At 43.0% G+C, this 27,885-nt stretch overlaps 2 protein-coding genes across 2 annotated transcripts in view; one reads left to right on the forward strand and one right to left on the reverse strand.

The window, feature by feature from the left end:
- Nucleotides 1–4,729: 4,729 nt before the first annotated feature.
- Nucleotides 4,730–11,472, reverse strand: LOC311135657 (sorting nexin-18-like; the record flags this gene model as incomplete). The annotated part of the gene is made up of 2 exons (XM_084169680.1): nucleotides 4,730–4,968; nucleotides 9,996–11,472. 2 exons carry the CDS (start codon nucleotides 11,470–11,472, stop codon nucleotides 4,730–4,732), a joined length of 1,716 nt encoding a protein of 571 aa, XP_084025806.1.
- A 2,134-nt stretch (nucleotides 11,473–13,606) lies between these two features.
- Nucleotides 13,607–27,885, forward strand: part of LOC311136492 (ADP-ribosylation factor-like protein 15) — a 68,512-nt gene continuing 54,233 nt past the window's right edge. The window contains exon 1 of the mRNA XM_084170637.1: nucleotides 13,607–13,830. Coding sequence (XP_084026763.1) covers nucleotides 13,819–13,830 — 12 coding nt within the window. The 5' untranslated portion in view covers nucleotides 13,607–13,818. The remainder of the gene's footprint in view (nucleotides 13,831–27,885) is intronic.

The raw sequence follows: 27,885 nt of genomic DNA on the forward strand, positions 1-27,885 counted from the left end.
TTGATCACGCATGTCATGCCTGATTTCCATTGGCTAGTAAATATGCAGCCCACTATATCTATGAAAAGACTTGACAAACACACTTTCTTTTTGTTTGTAAATAATGCATGTCTTCATCCAGTCTTTTTGTAACCAAATGATAACTTTATCATGCCTGTGCTTCGGGCATGCTAAACCCGAATCATTGTTTTAAATGACTGAATACAAAGTACCATACATGTAAATAAATACAGTATGCAGTCCACTATTTCTATGGAAATAAAGATGAGCTATAATGAGAACCACCCCCAGTCGGTTTTCACACATACTACTACTACTAGCATAATGGAAACCATGTCGTCCAAAAGTTACACTTTTGACTCATCTGTCCATAGAACATTCTTCCAAGAGTCTTGATGATCATCCAGGTGCTTCCAGGTGCCTTTTGGCAAACTTTAGTCAACTTTTTGGACGAGATGGGTCCCATTATGTCTGGCGAAAACCAAACACTGCATTCCACAGTAAGAACCTCATACGAACAGTCAAGCATGGTGGTGGTAGTGTCTAACATTAGGTTTTGGTTGAAGATCTGATAAAATTCAGTATAAAAAATATGCAAAAATAGAGAAAATCTGAAAGGGGGCAAATACTTTTTCACGGCACTGTAGATGTTTTATCATGTGTAGGCTGTCTATGTTTTGTTAAAGAACTCTGAGTTTATAGCTAATGCACTGTAGGCCTACACAGGAAAGTAACTTGTGCCAGCCCAGAATTGCAGACTGTAAATTGTCTTAAATGAGTAGCCTATGTTGGTCTGGACTGACCTTTTCAGTTGCCTTAAAGACTAGAGTACAGCTTTGGTTTCTTTATATCCTTCCATTCAACTCTCCACTTTTCCACCAGACTTCAGAGGCCCATGTGGGCTGGACTGGGGCAGAGTGAGGTACACACAAGGGGGGAGGGTAAGATTTAACTTAAAGGGAACTCAACTGAACAAGACATCTTCAGATTCAACACTAACATTCCACAAACATTGCAATATGCTTCCGATTACTTAAAGAAAATATGTCAGTCACCATTATTGACAGTTAGGAATATGATTCAAATCAAGTTCCAACAAGCTGACTGTTTCCACAGAGAGAGACTGCCCCAGAGCCCCAGCCAGTGGAAATAAAATGGCTTCCTTTGTTCTAGAGATGAATGGACTTGTGGTTCTTTGTGAACATGAACAGTAACTTCAAAAAGGTGTCACTGCAAAACGGTCTTGAATTAGTGGTCTGTGGACATCACATAAACACCAAGTTCAGCTCTCATTAATAATTAGACAAGGGTAAGATGGTAGCAGAAATCCCTCCTATATGTAGAGAGACAGTGTGTTTGAGATTGACTCCATCACAGTTCAGCTGCGCAGTTCAGACTGCTATAGCATTCTGAATTTCACATTCAGAAACACCCTTCCAGTTGTGAAGATCTGGTGCATTGCACAGCCCACTGCTATGTAGTCGATCTCAAACATGCACAGTCCTTCTGAGAGAGAGGAGTAGCCAGCCTTCGTAGAAATAAATCATGGAGATCCTATTAAATTACTAGAGGGGCTATGTCATAAACCCTAAAAGTTCCATATTGGGGGAAATGGCAGCCATCTTGGTCAAGGAGAAATCCAAAACCAGTCTAATTGGAATGAATGGCAGTAGAGGCAGAGGTGATGCATTTCCTGCTTTTACTTATGCAGGAAAATAGAAGTAAGGCATGTAATGTACAGTATCAGAAATTGTGTAATGGAATTATAGTCAACCTAAAATATTGATATATAATTGTAAATACAGTATATTCAGGTTTTATACAGATTTTCTGGACAAATAGCCTTGAGAATATATGTAAACAGGCCATAAATGTCTCAGATTTTGTTTTCTTGGAAAGCTGTGAGTGCTATTATATGATGCAATATAAGTAGTTGTTGCATTTACAACGTGCCTAATAAGTCCTATCATCAACTGATTTGAGCCAGTGTGAGCTGTGGATTGACTGCATTGTTTGAATTGAATGTTGGCAGTTAATTAAAGCTGCAATATCTAACTTTTTGGGTGACCCGACCAAATTCACTTAGAAATGGTAGTTATAGATCAGTCATTCTCATTGAAAGCAAGTGTAAGTAGATCTGTTCTATGTGTGCTATTTCTATGCTTCCCGTTCTTAAATTTAGGTTTTGCGTCTTTTACTTTCAGTTTTGTACACCAGCTTCAAACAGCTGAAAATACAATATGTTTGGTTATGGAAAATATATTTCACAGCGGTTTAGATGTACAATGATTCTCTACACTATACGTGCTTGTTTTGTCACATAATCTGAAATTAGGCAAACTATTAGAATTTTAGAAAACCAGGAAATGGCGGTGCGATTTCTGCATAGTGCAGCCTTTAAAAAGATGATGGAATTATTCCTCTAAAACTGTCTGGCTAGCTAGTACACATACAGCACAGGTAAATTCTTCACATTCATTATTTTACGCAATATCTTATCAGAGCATTGTCAAACCATGGTTGACCAACTCCCTGACCAACATGGCTGACCTTTGGACCATTATAAGAAGGTTAATGTCCATTCTAGTATTCTAATTCCTTATTCTATGGAATAAGTAAGAAATGGATCAACTAAGTTGTGCTGTGCTTTGAACTTTGCTCTGGCTAAGAGTTTGATCATAGGCTGTTTGGCTGCTGCTTATTCTCACTAACTTAACCCAGATAATGTTTGTGAATGTGAACTTCCGTGAGGACAAACTTGAATAGGCTCTGGATCACTGTTACCCTCTAACTTCAAAATCGTAATGTGCACCTCCTCCGATTATTAAGACATGGGTGAGCCAACTCAATATTAGGAACGTGTTTCTAATGTTTGGTATACTGTGTATATAGGACTATACACCGTTCCTTGTATGATGTGATAAATAAAAGTCCCTTCTACATATATTTGTCTGTTCAGGGTGATGCGAGCTAAGTCATCTAGCAGTACCCCAGTCAACCTGGTAAAATAACTTACATAACTTACAACTGTAGGAAGATATATTTATTTCAGCGATTCCCACAGAGACATAATTTGCAGTATTATTTTGGCCGATTTCTCTGTGCCTACCCCCCCCCCCCCCATTGGGAACAATAAGAAGGAATGGAAAATCAGGCGTTCTGTTCTCCCCCAGGGTTCTAGAATCTTAAAGCACAGAGCTCTCTGGGAGGTCTCAAATAACGAGGTCCAGAAACTACAACAGGATACCAATCCCCCCTTGGTTTCCCTCTCTATGATAACACACACGTACAGGCATCGATACACACGCACGCAGGCACACAAAGAGACATGTCATTCATATTTGCCATGAGACTGAAATCACGTTATATTTGTTCAAAGGAAAAGGCAAATGAGGGGGATTCAATGCAACAGGTTAAACATGTTTTTAGAGATATAATTGCAATTCTATACAGTTTCCTTATTGAAGTCATTCTACACATTTTTTAAGTGACACTAATTGTATAAGTGATGATTTAACATATCCTGTCACGCTAGACTACGTTATCAAGTTTTGCGGACAACAACTCTCTCTGTCAATGAAGGAGTATTTCTCGGCCCTATTTCACATCCGTCAGTGCAGCACCTGCATAGATCCACTCACTTCCAACTGTAGAATGGATGAATAATCTTGTCATGGAAAAACAACACATAACCAATTACATAGTCATTACGGACTAGTTACTTTAGTCCGCACCCTAAAACATATTCAGTTTAAATGGGGAATACTTCCCTGAGAAGGGGAGGTCAAAATGTATCCCTCTATCTTTTTGCCAAACCAGTGCACCAGTCTTGATCAGATGATGAAATAGGGAACACTGCAGAACTGCACAGTCCCATGACCTGAACACTCCCTATGGCCCTACCCCATGTTCTCACCATCTCTCTCTCTCTCACCCCCCCCACTCTCTCAGCCCCCCCTCTCTCTCACCCCCCTCTCAGCTCCCCCTCCTCTCTCCATACCTCTGTATCCCCCCTCCCTCTCAGCCCCGCCCCTCAGTCCCCCCTTCCTCTCTCCATCCATCTGTATCCACCCTCCTCTCTCTCTCAGTCCCCTCCTCTCTCCATCCATCTGTATCCACCCTCCTCTCTCTCTCAGTCCCCTCCTCTCTCCACCTATCTGTATCCACCCTCCTCTCTCTCTCAGTCCCCTCCTCTCTCCATCCATCTGTATCCACCCTCCTCTCTCTCTTAGTCCCCTCCTCTCTCCATCCATCTGTATCCACCCTCCTCTCTCTCTCAGTCCCCTCCTCTCTTCATCCCTCTGTATCCACCCTCCTCTCTCTCTCAGTCCCCTCCTCTCTCCATCCATCTGTATCCACCCTCCTCTCTCTCTCTCTCCCCTCCTCTCTCCATCCATCTGTATCCACCCTCCTTTCTCTCTCAGTCCCCTCCTCTCTCCATCCATCTGTATCCACCCTCCTCTCTCTCTCAGTCCCCTCCTCTCTCCATCCATCTGTATCCACCCTCCTCTCTCTCTCTCTCCCCTCCTCTCTCCATCCATCTGTATCCACCCTCCTTTCTCTCTCAGTCCCCTCCTCTCTCCATCCATCTGTATCCACCCTCCTCTCTCTCTCAGTCCCCTCCTCTCTCCATCCATCTGTATCCACCCTCCTCTCTCTCTCAGCCTCCCCCCCCCCCCCCCCTCCCATCCCTTAATCCCTCTGTATCTATGCTCCTCTCTCTAGGGCCTTATATGATATCCTCGTCGTACTTCTGCAGTGCCTCCTCTAGCTTCCCAGTGATTTTCTGGAAGAAGATGATCTGCTGCTGGAGGTGGTGTTGCATCTGGCTCTTGAAGTCACGTACGCGTGTACGGTGAAAGTGCTGGATCTCAGCCAGTGTGGCGCAGGAAATTATGTTACAACGCTCGTTGATGGTTGATCCCTCCCCTTCCTGTTTCTGGCACTCCTTTACTTTGGTAAGGGCACCTGGGGAGATAGGTGGAGGAGAGAAAGAGGGAGAGGGAGAAGGAACGGGAAAAAGATTAGTGGGGAAGGGGGCAGGGAAAGGGTTTGAGAGAAGGGTATCAAAGGTATTCCTATTAATGGTGAAAAGGAAAAAGGCTATATTTAGTCATGAATCTGTGTCTTTGAAAAGTTTTAACATGACTCAGAAAGAAGAGTTGACCATTGGTTTAATATGGAGTTGGTCCCCTCTTTGCTGCTATAACAGCCTCCACTCTTCTGGGAAGGCTTTCCACTAGATGTTGGAACATTGCTGCGGGGACTTGCTTCCATTCAGCCACAAGGCTGATGATGGGCGATTAGGCCTGGCTCGCAGTCGCCGTTCCAATTCATCCCAAAGGTTTTCGAAGGGGTTGAGGTCAGGGCTCTGTGCAGGCCAGTGAAGTTATTCCACACCGATCTCGACAAACTATTTCTGTTCTGGACCTCGCTTTATGTACGGGGGCATTGTCATGCTGAAACAGGAAAGGGCCTTCCCCAAACTGTTGCCACAAAGTTGGAAGCACAGAATCGTCTAGAATTTCATTGTATGCTGTAGCGTTAAGATTTCCTTTCCCTAGAACTACAGTGCCTTGCCAAAGAATTCACCCCTCTTGGCATTATTCCTATTTTGTTGCCTTACAACCTGGAATTAAATTTGATTTTTGGGGGGTTAGTATCATTTGATTTACACAACATGCCTACCACTTTGAAGATGCAAAATAATTTTTATTGTGAAACAAACAAGAAATAAGACAAAAACACAGAAGACTTGAGCATGCACAACTATTTACCCCCCAAAGTCAATACTTTGTAGAGCCACCGTTTGCAGCAATTACAGCTGCAAGTCTCTTGGGGTATGTCTCTATAAGCTTGGCACATCTAGCCACTGTGATTTTTGCCCATTCTTCAAGGCAAAACTGCTCCAGCTCCTTCAAGTTGGATGGGTTCCGCTGGTGTACAGCAATCTTTAAGTCATACCACAGATTCTCAATTGGATTGAGGTCTGGGCTTTGAGTAGGCCCTTCCAAGACATTTAAATGTTTCCCCTTCAACCACTCAAGTGTTGTTTTAGCAGTATGCTTAGGGTCATTGTCCTGCTGGAAGGTGAACCTCCGTCCCAGTCTCAAATCTCTGGAAGACTGAAACAGGTTTCCCTCAAGAATTTTCCCGTATTTAGCCCCATCCATTCCTTCAATTCTGACCAGTTTCACAGTCCATGCCGATGAAAAACATCCCCACAGCATGATGCTGCCACCACCATGCTTCACTGTGGGGATGGTATTCTTGGGGTGATGAGAGGTGTTGGGTTTGCGCCAGACATAGCGTTTTCCTTGATGGCCAAAATGCTCAATTTTAGTCTCATCTGACCAGAGTACCTTCTTCCATATGTTTGGGGAGTCTCCCACATGCCTTTTGGCGAACAACAAACGTGTTTGCTTCTTTTTTTCTTTAAGCAATTGCTTTTTTCTGGCCACTCTTCCGTAAAGCCCAGCTCTGTGGAATGTACGGCTTAAAGTGGTCCGATGGACAGATATTCCAATCTCTACTGTGGAGCTTTGCAGCTCCTTCAGGGTTATCTTTGGTCTCTTTGTTGCCTCTCTAATTAATGCCCTCCTTGCCTGGTCCGTCAGTTTTGGTGGGCGGCCCTCTCTTGGCAGGTTTGTTGTGGTGCCATATTCTTTAAATTTTTTAATAATGGATTTAATGGTGCTCCGTGGGATGTTCAAAGTTTCTGATATTTTTTTATAACCCAACCCTGATCTGTACTTCTCCACAACTTTGTCCCTGACTTGTTTGGAGAGCTCCTTGGTCTTCATGGTGCCGCTTGCTTGGTGGTGCCCCTTTCTTAGTGGTATTGCAGACTCTGGGGCCTTTCAGAACAGGTGTATATATACTGAGATCATGTGACAGATCATGTGACACTTAGATTGCACACAGGTGGACTTTATTTAACTAATTATGTGACTTCTGGAGGTAATTGGTTGCACCAGATATTATTTAGGGGCTTCATAGCAAAGGGGGTGAATACATATGCACGCAGCACTTTTCCGTTATTTATTTTTTATAATTTTTTGAAACAAGTAATTTTTTTCATTTCCCTTCACCAATTTGGACTATTTTGTGTATGTCCATTACATTAAATCCAAATAAAAATCCATTTAAATTATAGGTTGTAATGAAACAAAATAGGAAAAACGCCAAGGGGGATGAATACTTTTGCAAGGCACTGTAAGGGGCCTAGCCCGAACCATGAAAAACAGCCCCAGACCATTATTCCTCCTCCACCAAACTTTACAGTTGGCACTATGCATTGGGGCAGGTAGCGTTCTCCTGGCATCCGCCAAACCCAGATTCGTCTGTCGGACTGCCAGATGGTGAAGCATGATTCATCACTCCAGAGAATGCATTTCCACTGCTCCAGAGTCCAATGGCGGCGAGCTTTACACCACTCCAGCCATCGCTTGGCATTGCACATGTCGATCGGCCATGGAAACCCATTTCATGAAGCTCCCGATGAACAGTTATTGTGCTGACGTTGCTTCCAGAGGCAGTTTGGAACTCGGTAGTGAGTTTTGCAACCGAGGACAGACGATTTTTACGTGCTACGCACTTCAGCACTCAGCGGTCCCTATCTGTGAGCTTGGGTGGCCTACCACTTCGCTGCTGAGCCGTTGTTGCTCCTAGACGTTTCCACTTCACAATAACAGCACTTACAGTTGACCGGGGCAGCGCTAGCAGGGCAGAAATTTTATGAACTGACTTGTTGGAAAGGTGCCACCTATGATGGTGCCACGTTGAAAGTCACTGAGCTCTTCAGTAAGGCCATTCTACTGCCAATGTTTGTCTATGGAAATTGCATGGCTGTGTGCTCAATTTTATACACCTGTAAGCAACGGGTGTGGCGGAAATAGCAGAATCCACTCATTTGAAGGGGTGTTCACACACTGTTGTATATACAGTGTACTTGAGCTCTGAATGTGTAAGTGGAAGATCTGACTAAAGACATTGCCACTGCTTTAGTGAATAACCTTCTCTAAAGCCATTAGAATCCAGGCCTTATCTGGGGAATATAAATACAACACACACACACACACACACAAACACACACACTTGGATGAATAAATATACTAACTATATTAAATTAACTTGGACTTTGTTCTTTTCGGGCACTCGCATGCGATTACAGAGCCAGAGCACCAATAAACTGAACTTCTGCACCGGTGCCAGTGGGAATAAATGTGTCCAGGATGCACCGGTGCCAGTGCCAGTGGGAATAAATGTGTCGAGGCCAGTGTCCGGTGCCAGTGGGAATAAATGTGTCCAGGCCAGTGTCCGGTGGTGCCAGTGGGAATAAATGTGTCCAGGATGCACCGGTGCCAGTGGGAATAAATGTGTCCAGGCCAGTGTCCGGTGCCAGTGGGAATAAATGTGTCCAGGCCAGTGTCCGGTGCCAGTGGGAATAAATGTGTCCAGGCCAGTGTCCGGTGCCAGTGGGAATAAATGTGTCCAGGCAATATTGTGCAGCAGCTCCCCAGATCCCCACCCTTGGAGAGGAAAATAATCCTGAGGCTATTCCGCATTCCAGCATTCCCAGGGAAATGCCGGACAAGAGGCCCCGGAATCTCCTCCTTCTAATTCAATGCTGATGTAGGCTAACATAACCTTCAATGTCTCAATTGAACTTGGACTACATAGCATGTTACAAAACGGCACCCCATATTTATGTACCTACTGTCTAATAAATCTATTACAAAGTGACAAATAAGAGAACATTGCATCCCTTAGTAAAACGAGAACAAAATAGATATGTTGGTAACCAAGTTTCCTTGAAGGCCTATCTGCAGGCTCTAAGAGCCCTGAGCTGTGATTGTATGCTCCTTCAGCAGAGTCCTAACCTCTGATCTCACTATCTTCAGTGGGTGTGAGACAAAACTCTCAACTCTCCCTGTCAGGACAGAAAATGAAATGTCATGCCTCACCGCCTTATTCTACAGCATTACTCAACAGAAAAAAACTGTGAAAGCAAACTTTTGCCAGCAAGCAGAGAAGTTGAACATAATACAAAATGTGTGTCATTTTACATGATCTGAAGTAACGTTCAAACCACAAAACGTGTGTGGGTCATGTTACATGATCTGAAGTAACGTTCAAACCACAAAACATGTGTGTGTCATGTTACATGATCTGAAGTAACGTTCAAACCACAAAACATGTGTGTGTGTGTGTCATGTTACATGATCTGGAGTAACGCTCAAACCACAAAACATGTGTGTCATGTTACATGATCTGAAGTAACGTTCAAACCACAAAACATGTGTGTGTCATGTTACATGATCTGAAGTAACGTTCAAACCACAAAACATGTGTGTGTCATGTTACATGATCTGAAGTAATGTTCAAACCACAAAACATGTGTGTGTGTGTCATGTTACATGATCTGGAGTAACGTTCAAACCACAAAACATGTGTGGGTCATGTTACATGATCTGAAGTAACGTTCAAACCACAAAACATGTGTGTGTCATGTTACATGATCTGAAGTAACGTTCAAACCACAAAACATGTGTGTGTGTGTCATGTTACATGATCTGGAGTAACGCTCAAACCACAAAACATGTGTGTCATGTTACATGATCTGAAGTAACGTTCAAACCACAAAACATGTGTGTGTGTGTCATGTTACATGATCTGGAGTAACGTTCAAACCACAAAACATGTGTTTCATGTTACATGATCTGAAGTAACGTTCAAACCACAAAACATGTGTCATGTTACATGATCTGAAGTAACGTTCAAACCACAAAACATTTTGCTGCAAGGGATTTCATGGAAAGCCAAGGCAACATTTGTTTTTGTTCATCATCAACATAACATGACCCCTATCAGGATAGCGACCATAGAAATAGAATGCCTATGAGAGTGTGGCCAAATTGCCACGTTTAGAGGGTCTTTCACCGTTCTATGAACTCTATTTCTATGGCAGAGACAGCTGTGACATCATACCGTACCTTTCTGAACATGGATGATATCAGGGTAGTTGGCCAGGTGTCCCTTGTACAGGTCCAGCAGATCCGATATGGGGTCCAAATCCTGTCTGGGCTGCTCAGCAAAGTAGTCTCCTATAGCCTCATAGGCCTCTCCTGTGAATGCTATGGCACGGTTCAGTCCTACAGAATAGGACTGCTGGTCCATCTCAAAGGCTTGGCCCAGCAGTTTGAAGGACTGGCCCACTTTCTGATACTCTTTCTTAAATCCGGTGATCTGCTTCCGGGCGAACTCGTTGATGGTGGCGTTCACCACTAGGCAGTTCTCATCCATCTTCTTGGTGAAGGCTTTGAACCCATCTACCTTGCTCTCTACCTCCTGTAGGTCCAGTGGAACGGCTGGGGTGGAGATGGTGAGGAAGAAGTTCGCTCCAGTCAACTCATCCTTCTCTGCCTTTCTCTTGCCCATCTTCCACGTCTTCTCGTCTGTGCTGGGGCAGGTGAGGAAGTGCTGGAAGACGTCACACCTGGCCAGGACAGGGTGGCTCGTCATGTGGTTCATCCACCATATCAAACCTTTTCTGCGTTTGGAGACAAAGTCCTGTTCGAAGCGCCCAGTGGCCTGTTTCTCGGGCAGATGGGGGACTGAGATGACAGGGAAGCGTTCCACAAGTCGAGCGTAGAGCCAGTCAAAGTGCTTGTATCTTCTATTCACCTGGCTCTGGGTGTGGGATGGAGTCAGTCTGTATGACATGTAACTCTTCATGCCTTTGAATTTTGTCTGTTTGGTGGGGTCATCAATGGAGCAGGTGAACGGGTATGGATCTTCCTGCCACTCTGGCCCATATTGGCCCATGACAACACAGATCTTGTCCCCATCTTTGACAAAGGCAGCCGCCTCGCCCAACACAAAAGCCTCTCCGCCTGATTTCACAAAGGTTGAGAACCTGTTGAGGTTTTTACCTATTGTTGCTGAACTCTTGGCTTGGGCACTGTCACGTCTCCCAGGCAACGAGGTAGTCACCGTGTATGCTGTGGAACTAGTTACATCATTGTCATGATTAGTTCCAGGCTCATCTGCCACGGTAGAGCTGTCATCCCAGTCATCATCCCAGTCATCATCACTACCTTGACTGGTCTGGTAACCGTGGCGCTGGGGAGTTTGCACAGGATAAGCGGAGTGGGTCGGACCTTTAATGTTCTCCACACGAGAATGCGACTGGGAATGGTATGATGAATCATATCCACTTGATGGGGAGTCGGGTTGACCTTGATCTGCCGACATGCCATTGTTGTTGGGCGAGATGTCAGATGATTCATTTGTGAGAATCTCCACGTATGAGGCTGGAAAAAGACCAGTATCCCCTCTGCTGTTCGTTCCCTCTAGCCATCCCTCTATGTCTTGTTCGCTATATAAAGTAACAACTTCGTTCTCAGTAATCGATATCTCTCCTGGATTTTCCGAACTAAAGTCGTACAAGGCTCTCGCCCTAAACGCCATAGTTTATAACACAAAAAACACGGGAGCGAGCGACCGAGTTCTGATAGCCTATTAATTAGTCATGCGACCGAGCCATTGGACCACCGTATCACTTTGTATTCAGCACCAAACTATTTTTTAGTTTTAGTCCTTTGCAATGGGGCTGTAGAATATCATCCGAAAATAAGTTTCAAGTTGTAAAACATACGCTTGTATTCTCTGTAGCCTAATCACACGCGTGAAAGGCAATGAACAATGTCTTCTTTTTCTTCGTGAAAAGGTACAACGGAGAAAGTCTTATTCCAGATGCTAAAGGCTCGTAACAGGACTAGTCCTCAGACGTAATAAGCCTGAATAATCGAGGGTGGAGCTAGTTCTAGGCTACATTTAACCACTGAGATACAGTGCAATGAAAAAGTATTTGCCCCATTTCTAATTTTCTCTACTTTTGCATATTTGTGATACTGAATGTTATCAGATCTTCAACCAAAACCTAATATTAGATCAAGGGAACATAAGTGAACAAATAACACAACAATTACATATTTATTTCATTTATTTCATAAACAAAGGTATGCAACACCCAATTCCCCTGTGTGAAAAAGTAATTGCCCCCTTACACTCAATAACTGGTTGTGCCACCTTTAGCTGCAACGACTCCAACCAAATGCTTCCTGTAGTTGTTGATCCGTCTCTCACGTCGCTGTGGAGGAATTTTGGCCCACTCTTCCATGCAGAACTGCTTTAACTCAGTGATGTGTGGGTTTTCAAGCATGAACTGCTTGTTTCAAGTCATGCCACAACATATCAATTGGGATTAGGTCTGGACTTTGACTAGGCCATTCCAAAACGTCCAATTTGTTGCTTTTTAGCAATTTTCATGTAGACTTGATTGTGTGTTTTGGATCATTGTCTTGCTGCATGACCCAGCTGCACTTCAGCTTCAGCTCACAGACGGATGGTCTGACATTCTCCTGTAGAATTATCTGATACAGAGCAGAATTCATGGTTCCTTCTATTAAGGCAAGTCGTCCAGGTCCTGTGGCAGCAAAGAATACCCAAACCATCACACCACCACCACCATGCTTGACCTTTGGTATGATGTTCTTACTGTGGAATGCAGTGTTTGGTTTTCACCAGGCATAATGGGACCCATCTCGTCTCAAGTTTGCCAAAAAGCACCTGGATGATCATCAAGACTCTTGGAAGAACGTTCTATGGACAGATGATTCAAAAGTATAACTTTTTGGACGACATGGTTCCAGTAATGCCTGTAAACCAAGAATATTGAAAAACTCAAATTACACCATGACTGTGATCATGTAACATATAAGGTCTGTGAAGTTGAACATTCATTGTTTATCTGTTCTCTGTTCCGTTGACACATATTTGATGTTTGAAAAAGGTCATCCTCGTATTCATTGTTAAATTGTATTTTTTTTATTAGGCTACATGTATCCCTAATCATAAAATACTTTATTTGCTCACAGTGCTCTAGTGTATCGTCGCGTATGAACCACTAGAGGTCACTACACGCACATTATTAGAGAAGGGGTGACATTTCTCACTTTGAGGCTACATTTAATTGTCATCTTTTCCAAAGAACAATCTGGCTAGATTTAATAGTGTAGCGAATGGGATAGCCTTGCAGAAACGTAACATCAGTAGAGTAAATGGCTGTCCTGTAGCTCAGTTGGTAGAGCAAGGCGCTTGCAACGCCAGGGTTGTGGGTTCGTTTCCCACGGGGGGCCAGTATGAAAAATGTATGCACTCGCTAACTGTAAGTCGCTCTGGATAAGAGCGTCTGCTAAAGGATCTAAATGTAAATGAAGCGTCTGCTGTACAAAAGTCACGTGACGTCCAGTGACAAGAGGGGGGAGATGTCATAAAATCCAAGATATATAACTTGTGTACGCGTCCGGGTTATTAACAAGTTTCGACACGGTGGTTGAGGTTTTGATTTGAACCACTCAAAAGTTACTCTATAGCATAGCATCAAATAATTATTACTTTGATGTATAGAGTTTCAAACATCCGTAATATATAATGTAATCAGAGAGGAATCCTATGACCGGATCTAACCAAAATAAGACTAGCCGATAATCGCAGTTTCGCTCGAATATCTTTCATTACGCTTCGCATGAAAACGCGTTACATATTTCCTGCAACATTGTGTGTATCCTACAGCCCAAACTCGGATTCTTGTTAGGGACCAAAACAAAACCATTTGAAAAGAAGACCGTGCATAGAATTCCGAGTTTACATTTAGCCTAGCTAGTTTAGGAGAAAATAGTGGTTTACCTGGAATACGCCTACCACCAACCAACTTATATTTTTGGAGAGCACGTCAAGCTACTAAAGTATTTCATGGATTATCTGGTATGGTATTTCACTTTGCTTGTCATGCTGTCATGTGTGATAGCCAAAGGCGCTGTCTGGCTTTATTTACAATTTGACATAGACTAATTACGCCCCCCCCCCTGAGGGATTTGGAGGCTCTGTCTAGTTTTGGAGAACCCAATACAAGGGTCAATCTATCTGGTCTGGAGGAACACTAGTTTCTTGGCCATTAGGCTAACCAACAAAATTGCAACCATTGCAGCCGGGCCAAACAATCTTGGACCTCCCTTCTTAGCCATAATAGGCTGTTAGGCTATTTGGTTTTGTGATTCAGTTCTGAGCTACAGTAGTGTAGTCATACGGTCGGGTAATGCTGTCAGACTGAGATTATTATCTGAAGAGGAATCACCTGTAGGCCATCTGTTTTAAAGCTTGACTTTACTCATTCCAATATTTGGACGCATATTGGCGGGCTTCATCATATCTGTGTGTGTGTGCGCGCTGTTGTGTTTTTCTCATGGGCTTGTGTTTACATGTCAACATCTGCCCTCCAAATCTATCTCATCTGTAGAAGGAGATGGCCCCTATAAAGTAACAAACGATTGCGTCACACAGGGGGTGTGGGAACGTCATGTAGAGGTCTGATGACGTTTCAGGGGTCAGAATGGAGTATGGTGGACGTGACAAGATAGTGGCTATCTGTAACGGGGTGGTTCTCTAAACCAGCCTTGTTTTGCTGTGGTTGGGGGCTAGCCTTTAGACCATCTCTTCACGTAGTGCTTTTGACCTGTCATTGTGACTGTCTTTTTAGTTTACTGGGGTAGGCTCACAGAGAAGTTCACTACTCCTGCATTAATGCAGAATCATGCCATTCATGAATATGTTGTCCCTTGAACTGTAAAGTGCTTTCTCCCCTGGGAAGAACCGATAAGAAGTTTTCATAGGATTGAGCATTTCCTCAAGAAAGGAAGGAAGGCTGCTTAAAATAGCTCAGCATGTTGGCTGCAAACCAAGGGAGGAAGATGATGGACTTGCAGTATTGTACAGGCCTACATTTACACTTTACATTTTAGTCATTTAGCAGACGCTCTTATCCAGAACGACTTAAAGGAGCATTGGGCCAGTAACCGTAAGGTCGCTGGTTTGAATACCGGAGCAGAAAAGGTGAAAAATCTGTCGGTGCCCTTGAGCAAGGCACTTAACCCTAATTGGCTCCAGGACCGCCGTACTACTATGGCTGACCCTGTAAAACAACACATTTCACTGCACCTATGTCACAAAACATAAATATACACTACCGGTCAAAAGTTTTAGAACACCTACTCATTCAAGGGTTTTTCTTTATTTTTACTATTTTCTACATAGTAGAATAATAGTGAAGACATCAACACTTTTTTGGTTACTACATGATTCCATATGTGTTATTTCATAGTTTTGATGTCTTCACCATTATTCTACAATGTAAAAATAAAGAAAACCCCTTGAATGAGTAGGTGTTCTAAAACTTTTGACCGGTAGTGTATATATTTCTTGTGCCTTGCTCAAGGGCACATAGACATATTTTTCACCTAGTCGGTTCGAAGATTAAAACCAGTGACCTTTCAGTTACTGGCCCAACGCTCTTAACCACTAGGCTACCTTGCACCACTAGACTAGACCTGGACTTGCATGTCTCTGCAAATCCCACCACTAGCTCTCTTGGTCATCAAGGAAAAAGTCCTGTAGTCAGAGAGCCCCCTTTTCTTCCGACTATTTGTGATGAAGTCTTCTCCTTGTGTAACCAGGCAGATGTGGACTGTTGTAAACAAGCCTGTGTTTTAACTTAAAAAGGGATTGTTTAGGTAAGAACTCCAAACATAGAGGTATCTTAAGGTATCCTTTGTCATTTGATTCTGGGCAATTCCATGGTAACAGAGACTCACAACACATGCCAAGCCATTGATTGCAAAGTTTAATAAACCATCCACCTATATGCAGAAGTCTACTTTTAACACTTGCCACCGAACATTTTACTAAAACACATTTACTTGAGGAACAGTGCAGATGCAACGTTTTGTAACAGAAGGACAGTAAAATCTCCCTCAGTTTTTTATGTGACCACATTTTCTAAAAACTCTTAAATATCTAGGCTCTTTTGGTTATTGAACTACAGTAAGTGAAGTGGATCAACATCCATTATCAGAATGACGGTAACAGAATGACATCATAGGTCCTTGATCTTCTGCGCTATAGATGTGGGAAAGGAGTCAATGGAATGCATGCTTTCCATTGACCAGATTGGCGCACATTCAACAAATCTGATCTAACAACGTGGATATTCTTCAAATCCGTCATGATTGATGTATTGTAACAGGCCCACAATGTGGTTACTTAAGTCCGATTTTGATATATTGGGCTGTCTTCGCTGCATAACATATTTTGGTCGAGTTCGATTTACCTCTTTACCGCATTTATACAGAAATGCATAATTATGAATGTCATTCTCTTAATGGTGATGTACACTGCTCAAAAAAATAAACAACACAATGTAACTCCAAGTCAATCACACTTCTATGAAATCAAACTGTCCACTTAGGAAGCAACACTGATTGACAATACATTTCACATGCTGTTGTGCAAATGGAATAGACAACAGGTGGAAATTATAGGCAATTAGCAAGACACCCCCAATAAAGGACTGGTTTTGCAGGTGGTGACCACAGACCACTTCTCAGTTCCTATGCTTCCTGGCTGATGTTTTGGTCACTTTTGAATGCTGGCAGTGCTTTCACTCTAGTGGTAGCATGAGACGGAGTCTACAACCCACACAAGTGGCTCAGGTAGTGCAGCTCATCCAGGATGGCACATCAATGCGAGCTGTGTCTGTCAGCGTAGTGTCCAGAGCATGGAGGCGCTACCAGGAGACAGGCCAGTACATCAGGAGACGTGGAGGAGGCCGTAGGAGGGCAACAACCCAGCAGCAGGACCGCTACCTCCGCCTTTGTGCAAGGAGGAGCAGGAGGAGCACTGCCAGAGCCCTGCAAAATGACCTCCAGCAGGCCACAAATGTGCATGTGTCTGCTCAAACGGTCAGAAACAGACTCCACGAGGGTGGTATGAGGGCCCGACGTCCACAGGTGGGGGTTGTGCTTACAGCCCAACACGTGCAGGACGTTTGGCATTTGCCAGAGAACACCAAGATTGGCAAATTCGCCACTGGCACCCTGTGCTCTTCACAGATGAAAGCAGGTTCACACTGAGCACGTGACAGACGTGACAGAGTCTGGAGACGCCGTGGAGAACGTTCTGCTGCCTGCAACACCCTCCAGCATGACCGGTTTAGTGGTGGGTCAGTCATGGTGTGGGGTGGCATTTCTTTAGGGGGCCGCACAGCCCTCCATGTGCTCGCCAGAGGTAGCCTGACTGCCATTAGGTACCGAGATGAGATTTTTTTCCGGCACGTTTTAATCACTTAATAATTCATAAATTGTTATCAGTAAAAACACTAACTAATTGGACGTTCTTCCTTTCCTTGTTACTTCTGTGATCTTTCATAATCCTGAGGGAGCAAAATTAGAAAATATCTCAAAGATATGTGGGTTTTTGGAAACAGAATGACAAGACACTAGTACGTAATATTTCGTAAAACTTACAAAAGGCAAATCATTTCTGCAAAACAAAATATAAATGTTGATATTAGTTGGCAGGGGCCTTTACTACATTATGGTGTTTTGATGTATTTCTAATACCTTTTAAGATGTTCTTTAAGACCCCTTTTCCATCTGTGACAACAGAAATCAAACCCTTTGCTTATTCCTAATTTTTAGAATGGAAAATGGTTCCCAAAAATATAGACTCTTAGCTTTCATTTGATGCCACATTTGATATGCTCCTATAAACTTCACATGTTGGTGCTCATGGGTCTTTTTACATGGAAATTACCTTCTGTAACTTGCAGGGCCATTGACACTTATTACTGTAACAGACAATTAGGTTTTGTCTTTGGTGATGTGGAATTAGGCCTACACTAGGCTGTTCCCAGACCTGTTTGTGTCATGCTAAACAATGACCACAGGAGTTGGCAAGATGACACACAGATCTGGGATCAGACTAGTGATATTACTCTGAGTCTTCATGGAGTGGAACGGAACCCCACTAGACTACTTGACCAGAGGCAGTAAATACTGTAGTTAAATTAAAGATTAGCCACTCACTCTCCACTCTCCAGTCAACCCCAAGGATTACAATTTTCCATAGAATGTGTTGAGGAAAAACATTATTGGAGCACAGCAGTGCATCACAGCTGTTTTGATGGGGAAAAAAACGGATCCACAGGAGATGTTTTAACTTAGATGGAATCGGTGGACCCGCTGCCCCTAACAGTTGGCACGGAGACGAGAGACCAATGTTTTGTTTAACTGGCAGTGCTCGGCTTCCTCCGCTATCAGAGCTGGACGACAGGGTGCGAGCTACTTTTCTGTTTATTGTATTCACATTTTACAACTTCTTTCTTTGCACACCCTCACACCACTCCTTTCAATTGTTGTATTATGGACACAGATTGAGTTCTAGATTTGGCCTGACATGGCGTGTGCTATTCAAAAAAGGACTTTGAGAATGTTCTGCTATGTTATAATCTGGCCTCACTATGAAAGAGGCTGATGATTTCAGTCAATGCTCTTAAAACACAGTGTGCTTTTTCTTCTCTGGTGAAAGAAATCATCATGAAATTAACGATCCCCTTAATTTAGTAGTAGTATCGTCTGGTAGATGGCAGATTTTGTCCTGGCAAGGATAGACAGCTAACTCTGCCCTTGATTGTGTCCCAAATAGCACCCTGTTCCCTATATAGTGCACTACTATGGGCCCTGGTCAAAAGTACTGCACTAAATAGGGAATAGTGTGCCATTTAGGATGCAGTCCATGTGTTTAACGCAGCTGGTCAGATGGTGACGTTTGACTCCTGAACAGATTCTACTGTCGACAATGACTGAATGACGGAGCAAGGCAAAAGGATGAAATATCGACAACAGTTGACGTCATGGCCTCACTTCATGCATGCCTAGTTTTGTAACCCAGATCTTGAAACAGATCAGAGATAGGCCTAACACATAGAGATTAGAGCCATATATAGCCTATTTAGATGACATTTATGCAGACTATCTAAATATGGGTCTGGTATCATGTGGGGAATCAGTCACACTATCATTACCATTTCAATGGTAGTGTTTTCATTTGTTGCAAAATGGTTCTTGGGAAGACATCTGTGTACAGTAGGTTATATTGTCTGTTTACGAAATCTGACTACTCTTTGATATACTACATCCTCTTTGAGAAGTGAGGTCGTTTTGGATCTAGAGTCTTAATTTCAGCTCTTTCTATGGATGGCATTAAGAACCACAGGTGGAAACAGTTATGTTCTAGAGTCTCAAAGATTCCACTCTTTTTTTTTCCCTCACTGATTTTCTGTTTAACCTAATTAAGAAAATAAGTAACTTCCTTGACTAGTGCGTTTGTAGTCTCCTGGCTCTGTCCTCTCTTGCCACTGGGTACAAACTGGTTGAATCGACGTTGTTTCAATGTATTGTGACGTGGGATCTATGTGGAAAATACATTGGATTTGAAAAAATTCATCGACGTAGTAAACTGTTTTGAGGGTAACATTTTTACCACAGGATTATGTCATCATGGTAACCAAATTTCAACAGATTTGTGTATGTTGAATTTGTACCTTTAAAACAATGTCATATCTTCAACGTGATATCCACTATTTAAAAAAATACAATAGGCTGGGCAGCACCTACTGGAGATGTATTTATCTACAGCTACCCTTTGGTCTCCCATCCAAGGTTTAACCAAGCCCTTAGCTATCATATTGTCACTTTCAAATGTGCTATCGTGAGAATGATTGTTGCGAGATCTTCACTTAAAAATGAAATAGATTCACTGTTGCTATCGAAGTCATTGCAAAGGGTAGGTTTAACAGAGCAAATGAAACGTGACCATACTTTATCACTCATATATCATCAATGATGCTATTTATGCCTATATGGCATTTGCAAAATAACCAACAGCTATTGTTTCAATTCAACCCAGATTTCAACATAAAATAGACGATACAAGTGCATTTAAAGTTTGTCCTATTCTTTAGCTTTGATTTTTGGTTAAGATGGAGACGTGAATCCAACATATCAATTTATTAATTTTATAGACAAACTGGAACTAAACCCAGACTAAGTCAGTGGCACAGATGGAACTATCCAAGCAGAACATAAATCTCCTTCCAATGTTGATATTTGGTTGCGTTGACAACCAAACACAATTCAATATTACTTTTGAAATACAATAAATAGCCTATTAACTTGTTGACAAGTTATCAAATTATATGTTGGATTCATGTCTGCAACTCAACCAAAAATGAAAGAAAGGGATTAAGCCAGTGACTGTGGAGATCTTCACAAGTGCTGTAATAATCTGTGCAGAATCTCGAATGGCATTTATCACTTGCACCATGTACTTTTAATGTAATCTCAACTACAATCCAGGTCATTTGATTCTGCTATTTGATGAAGCACAGTGATAACACATTAAACTGTTGTATAAATAAACAAAATATCTGACATTGTATTCCCTTTTGAACTTTGCTGTGCTTTTAAATGGTTGAAAGTGCAGTGATAGACATTTGGGTGACAACTAAACCAAAAATCAGACATTGTTTTTCCATTGGAATTGGTTGGAATCTCATTTCCCAAGGTTTCAATAAATATTACCCAATTATCCACATTGAAATGGTGTGTTGTGCCCAGTGGGTTATGTCGTCTCTTTTTCACAATTCAGTCTTAGTTAGATATCCTTATAATACTAATGAATCAAAGGATCATTGGAAAAAAGCCTGCCTATATGCCTCCCTTTTGTCAACAGATTGGCTAGCAGCTAAAATGGACTTTTCAGCCAACTCAAAGAATAGTTGTATTTGTGCGAGATGTGGAAACAAGTTTGTAAAACATTACCAAGACAGGAGTGAAAGGCTAGCCTATTGGTTCACATTTGTATGAAAAGGTTTTGAGGATAATAGTGTGAGAAGGAGCGTGAGAGAACAGACGGTTAACAGAATTAGACTACCTTTCAGATCTGCTTCTAATAAACTCTTCTGCAGGGCCTTACAGACTTTACCAGCTTACTGCAGCTTAATGAAATCAGGGTTTGGAAGGACGGTGGACGGTTGACGTTTTCGCATGTTTACTGTGTTATGAGGACCTTTTTAATCTTCAAACTGGACATCGATGTCTGACAGGGAAATGGAGCAATTGTCTGTGTTCCGGTAGGCCAGCCCTTTGTAGATCAGACAACCTAGCAGCCATGCTAGCCCTTACCTACTCTGCTGCACCACCAGTGTCGTAACTGTCGTTTGATCTAAATTAGTGTGAACAGATGTCCTGTCTCTCTATACTCTCTCTCTCTAGCCTCTATTTCCCAGATGAAGTTTCCTGAGAGCTGCTGATTGGCTTCGTTGGATCATAACTCTGACTAGAGTCCGGTCGCTTTCTTCCTGCTACTCAGTCAGCCTCTGTTTTGTCTTTCTCTCTGACTGTCCTCCATCTGTTGCTGTCAGTGACTCGTTGGTTGTTGAGGAAAGTGCGTGTTTAGCCGTGGACAATGTCTGAGTGCATGCATCTCACCCTATGCATTTGCAGGATTGCAGCCTATACGGTAAGGACAATAACATGCGTCTTAAACATAATAGCTTTGAATGTATCTTCCTCCATTTCTCCTGTCTGTTGATAAGTTAGTGTGATATACAAGTCCCTTCCAAAATGGATATGGTCTTCTGCCCCACTCCTTGAAATGTGTGTTGATTGTACAGGTCTAGGGTACTCAACTCTGACCCTACGAGATCCGGAGCCTACTGGTTTTCTCTTCTACCTGATAATTAATTGCACACACCTGGGTTTACAGGTCTAAATCAGTCCCTGACTAGAGGGGAACAATGAAAAAATGCAGAGTTGAGTTTGAGGGGTATAGGTGATTATACTTGGCTTATACTGTAACTAGAGAGAGCAGTTTGGGCTGAGGCAGAGACCCACCTCTGCTCCAGGGCCTCTCACCCTCGGCCTCCAGGTAGGCAGGATTCCAGAAGGCAACTCGGAGCAGGCTTGTCCAGGCATGTTTACCTTCAGGATGACAGGAATGGCAGGAGTTTGGAATGTTCTGCTCCCTGAGCTCTGAAATTCCAGCTGTGCTAGGGAAGAGTGTTTTGATCTTAGGAGTCAGGAGACAATGCTTCAGTCTACTGCTGGTGATTTTGATTTGTGTTGGAGGAGCTAAAGTAATACGATTGTGGTAGTTTGCAGGGCTGGTCTGTTAATGTTCAGTATGAGATTGCATTGGGAAATGAAATCCAACCAACGCCAAAGTGTGGAATTATCTTAGATGTTGTGGTTGGACTGAACTCAGTAGTTATCAGATGTTCCTTGTCCAGTTGACCTTTGAGAGATGATGACCTACCAGCAAGCCAACAGATGGAAAGATATCTGCTATTATACCGTTATTACAGTACACTGGCTGCTTCGTTTTGTGGCTACATCTTCCAGCAGATATGTTTGATTGGTTTTGAGTGTGGCTCTGGTTAGCTAGGTCTAGGCTATGTGATAAATAGGGCCCAGGTTTGGTTGAGTCGCCAGGGCTCGTGGCTGTGGGTGTTAATGTCTGTCATTAGAGCTCTTTGGTCTTTAGTTGGAGTACTAATGGTGTTTAAAATAGCATTTATCTGCCTGTTCTGCCTGTTTTCCTCCTGAGGGGATATAGGGATCACCTTGCTATAGTCGGTCAGACATTATCTTTATTCAACAGCCTCAGAGAACTGTGCTCAATGAACTGGAAAAAACCGAGATGGTGGGCTACTCGGAAGCTACAGTAGGCCACTAGGTCTACGATGTAACAACACATCTCCATACAGCAGGGAATTTGGAAAGGCTTAAAAATTGTCAGTAGATGCTTGAAATGGTGGGAAATATTTATGCCTGTGGTCTCAAATTCCAACCCCTGTTAGGGCCTAGGCTCAGTGGTATGGTCCGTCTACCAACCTACAGTTGGTTGGTCAGTAGAGTGGTGATGTCTGGACCGGGAGAGAATGCTCAATATAGGCTACTGGGCTCCACCCGGCTCAATGCACTTCCTCACTTTGATAAAGCAGGATATGGCATCCCGGCCAGTCGGTCATTTCACCTCGCTGAGGGGAATAACCCACAGTTCAGTTATTCAGCAGAGAATGACCACGCCAACCACCCCTACGGCCTTCTGGGAAACGAGGGCCTTAACATTTTCACATTAAAATTTTAGTCATTTAGCAGACGCTATTATCCAGAGCGACTAGGTTTAAGTGCCTTGCAAAAGGGCACAGACAGATTTTTCACCTAGTCGGCTCGGGGTTCGAACCAGCGACCATTCGGTTACTGGCCCAACGCTCTTAACCACTAGGCTACGAACCGCCCAAACAGGAGGCAATTAGAGAAAAAACCGATCCACTAAACGTGGGGACTGGGTGGGAACGTGTGAACCTACCGGGGTTGGAATGGGCCGATCTGAATGGGCCATTTTGAGTTAGGGGAAACAAAGATTGATTGATGTCCGCTTTGTGTTTCTCACTGATCTGTACCACTAACCCATAGGCCAGGGTGGAGGTAGCCTTGTTTACCGGACTTGAAGAAGTGTGGCTGTGGAAAGAGACTTGGGTGGAGGAGGAAGCTTGACCCCCATACTTGACTGGTCATTACATTCATAAGGATATTTCGGACTTAATCAAAGGTTTATCCAGCCCCAGTCATGAACATCGACTGATTTACTCATCTGATGAGCTTCAGATTTAGCTCATGATTTACCCTCTCACGAACAGCGTTTTGTGTGTTTTGGTCAGATTTTCTTTTACGATCATAGATTAGCAGGCAATGACTTAGCTTAGACAGTCTGAATGCAGGGCCAGGGAGAGAAAAAGCACTGTAGGGGCAGCATCCCAAATGACACCCTATTCCCTCTATAGTGCACAATTGTTGACCTGGGCCACATAGGGAATAGAATTCTATTTGGGTCACACACTAGCTTTCTCTGCCAAACCAAACAGTCGGCCTCTGGGCTGTGGACAGCAGGGGACCACCTCACAGCTTAGCTCTTAGTGGGGGCTTTGCAGAGTCTGATGCTTGTTCTAACCTCCTGAAATATGAAATAAATCCCTCCTGCTCTCTGTTGCATTAGCACTCTACTTTACCACTGAGTGGAGGTAGATGACAGAGGAGTAATGTGGGCTAATGTCCTCATGTACACTTCTCCATGTCTCTTGGATGAGATGGCATAGTACGGTACAGACTTCCTGATTTCCTTGGGGTAGGGTATCTATAATAATAATATGCCATTTAGCAGACGCTTTTATCCAAAGCGACTTACAGTCATGCGTGCATACATTTTTTGTGTATGGGTGGTCCCGGGGATCGAACCCACTACCTTGGCATTACAAGCGCCGTGCTCTACCAGTTGAGCTACAGAGGACCACTAATGCATCTCTGAGATATCATCTCTTTCAGGCAGGTGAGAAAGAAATACTTCTTTCTCGTAAAGATTCTAAAGGCTATAGATCAGTATTGATGATGATGTGTCCATTGACAGAAGACCAGAGGGATCTAGACCCGGTATAGGTTGGAGTGGTACGGTTTTCCATGTGTTGTGGATTTGTGTCGTCTTTTGATTGTTTTCAAGCCCAATTCTGCACTTCCTCAGTTTAGTTGTTCGTTCGTCCCACTCTTTCTTTCCAACCTCCAGTTCACAGTCCTGTGCCTGTTTCCTATTGTTCCCCTCTGTCGTTTTCAGCAGGCCGTTTTCTCTGGCCTTGGCCTGGCACTGTCCACCGTGGTTACCATGGTGACCAGAATAAGGGGCACCTTGGTCACAGTGGGCAACTTCCTGTTGTGATTCTACACCTGTAGCTTTGCATTAGTAGTCCAGTCTGTTTCTGCTTTAGTGTCTAGCCAACACCTCTCTTTGTTGACTCATTGCAGTCTATGGTTCATCGACAAGCCAAACTACAAACACCATGATGTATTATGAATAGTAGTCTGCTACAGCACAGACATTATGGCTCCAGGCTAGTTCTGATTCAGTGATGGTCTTCCCCCACGTTCAGTGTGTGATGTTTGTTCAGTGTGAAACATGTAGTGTGTTATTAATGAGGCAAACTGAAACCTTCTTCACCTACTATCTTTATTATCAACACAAAGCAAACACACATCTTTACATGAAAAGATAAGGCAGTTATTTGGTAATATATCGGACAAAGGTACAGTATCTTCCACATTCAGAGGGTGGGTGTGGAAAATGACCTGGCTTTGCTGTAGTAAAATCAAATCAAATGTTATTTGTCACATGCGCCAAATACAACAGGTGTCGATCATACCTTGAAATGCTTACTTACAAGCCCTTAACCAACAATGCAGTTCAAGAAATAGAGTTAAGAAAATATTTACTAAATAAACTAAAGTAAAAAATAAAATAAAAAGTAACACAATAAAATAACAATAACGAGGCTATATACAGTGGGGGAAAAAAGTATTTAGTCAGCCACCAATTGTGCAAGTTCTCCCACTTAAAAAGATGAGAGAGCCCTTTAATTTTCATCATAGGTACACGTCAACTATGACAGACAAAATGAGAAAAAAAATTCCAGAAAATCACATTGTAGGATTTTTAATGAATTTATTGGCATATGATGGTGGAAAATAAGTATTTGGTCAATAACAAAAGTTTCTCAATACTTTGTTATATACCCTTTGTTGGCAATGACACAGGTCAAACGTTTTCTGTAAGTCTTCACAAGGTTTTCACACACTGTTGCTGGTATTTTGGCCCATTCCTCCATGCAGATCTCCTCTAGAGCAGTGATGTTTTGGGGCTGTCGCTGGGCAACACAGACTTTCAACTCCCTCCAAAGATTTTCTATGGGGTTGAGATCTGGAGACTGGCTAGGCCACTCCAGGACCTTGAAATGCTTCTTACGAAGCCACTCCTTCGTTGCCCGGGCGGTGTGTTTGGGATCATTGTCATGCTGAAAGACCCAGCCACGTTTCATCTTCAATGCCCTTGCTGATGGAAGGAGGGTTTCACTCAAAATCTCACGATACATGGCCCCATTCATTCTTTCCTTTACACGGATCAGTCGTCCTGGTCCCTTTGCAGAAAAACAGCCCCAAAGCATGATGTTTCCAACCCCATGCTTCACAGTAGGTATGGTGTTCTTTGGATGCAACTCAGCATTCTTTGTCCTCCAAACATGACGAGTTGAGTTTTTACCAAAAAGTTATATTTTGGTTTCATCTGACCATATGACATTCTCCCAATCCTCTTCTGGATCATCCAAATGCACTTCAGACGGGCCTGGACATGTACTGGCTTAAGCAGGGGGACACGTCTCGCACTGCAGGATTTGAGTCCCTGGCGGCGTAGTGTGTTACTGATGGTAGGCTTTGTTACTTTGGTCCCAGCTCTCTGCAGGTCATTCACTAGGTCCCCCCGTGTGGTTCTGGGATTTTTGCTCACCGTTCTTGTGATCATTTTGACCCCACGGGGTGAGATCTTGCGTGGAGCCCCAGATCGAGGGAGATTATCAGTGGTCTTGTATGTCTTCCATTTCCTAATAATTGCTCCCACAGTTGATTTCTTCAAACCAAGCTGCTTACTTATTGCAGATTCAGTCTTCCCAGCCTGGTGCAGGTCTACAATTTTGTTTTTGGTGTCCTTTGACAGCTCTTTGGTCTTGGCCATTGTGGAGTTTGGAGTGTGACTGTTTGAGGTTGTGGACAGGTGTCTTTTATACTGATAACAAGTTCAAACAGGTGCCATTAATACAGGTAACGAGTGGAGGACAGAGGAGCCTCTTAAAGAAGAAGTTACAGGTCTGTGAGAGCCAGAAATCTTGCTTGTTTGTAGGTGACCAAATACTTATTTTCCACCATAATTTGCAAATAAATTCATTAAAAATCCTACAATGTGATTTTCTGGAGAAAAAATTTCTCAATTTGTCTGTCATAGTTGACGTGTACCTATGATGAAAATTACAGGCCTCTCTCATCTTTTTAAGTGGGAGAACTTGCACAATTGGTGGCTGACTAAATACTTTTTTCCCCCACTGTACAGGGGGTACCGGTACCGAGTTAATGTGCTGGGGTACAGGTTAGTCGAGGTAATATGTACATGTAGGTAGGGGTAAAGTGACTATGCATAGATAATAAACTGAGAGTAGTCCGGGTGGCCATTTGATTAATTGTTCAGCAGTCTTAGGATCAACCTAACTAACAAGGTGTCAATATTTAATAACTAAAGAACAAAGTCAATTTCGCACATTTGTTTTTGTCTTGGCATGGCACTGATTTCTTAAGACACTAGCTGCAAATGGGGACATGGGATGGGTAGCGTTTAACTTTAATGTCATTGTTTTTATGAACTAAGTTGAAGAGAAACTTGATATGCATAGCACTACCTAAAACTAAAATAAAACTAACTTTAAAACCAAATGTTAGGCCTAAGTGGGTTTTTTTGTTAGGCCTAAGCAGATTTTATGAGCTAGGTCTATTTTGATGTTGATTGTGAAGTTTCGGAGAGCTCAGTCCCTACCTGCAGTATGGTCGCTGTCTGTCCTCAAGGCAGTGTTTTTCTGTCAGCGAGGAGGTAAAAATGCTTCCTTAACATAGCCTGGTGTCATCCGCTCCAATGACATGGAAGCAATCTCACACTCCTCCATTTCCTTCTTTCTGTGGTATTTTCAGAGCCAGCTAAGAATAGGCCAGAGATGGCTCTCTCAGGTCACAGCAAGCAGCCAGCTAAGAATAGGCCAGAGACAGAGACATAGCCGTGGGAAGTAGGGGTGTTGAAGGTGCTGCAGCACCCCCTGACAAATTAAAATGTTTCCAAAATTATATATTTACTCCTGTCTCAACACTGACTGAATTTGGGCAGCACATGTGCCAAATATCGAACAGCTTGTTGTGTTGCAGCCATAGAAATATAATCCATAGAACCCAGCTAACACATAACGTTCTGAGAACCATATGTTTCTTAGAGTTTGGTGAGAGCGTG

This window comes from Coregonus lavaretus (genome assembly GCF_964263955.1).
Source record: "Coregonus lavaretus genome assembly, chromosome: 10".
Lineage (NCBI taxonomy): Eukaryota > Metazoa > Chordata > Actinopteri > Salmoniformes > Salmonidae > Coregonus > Coregonus lavaretus.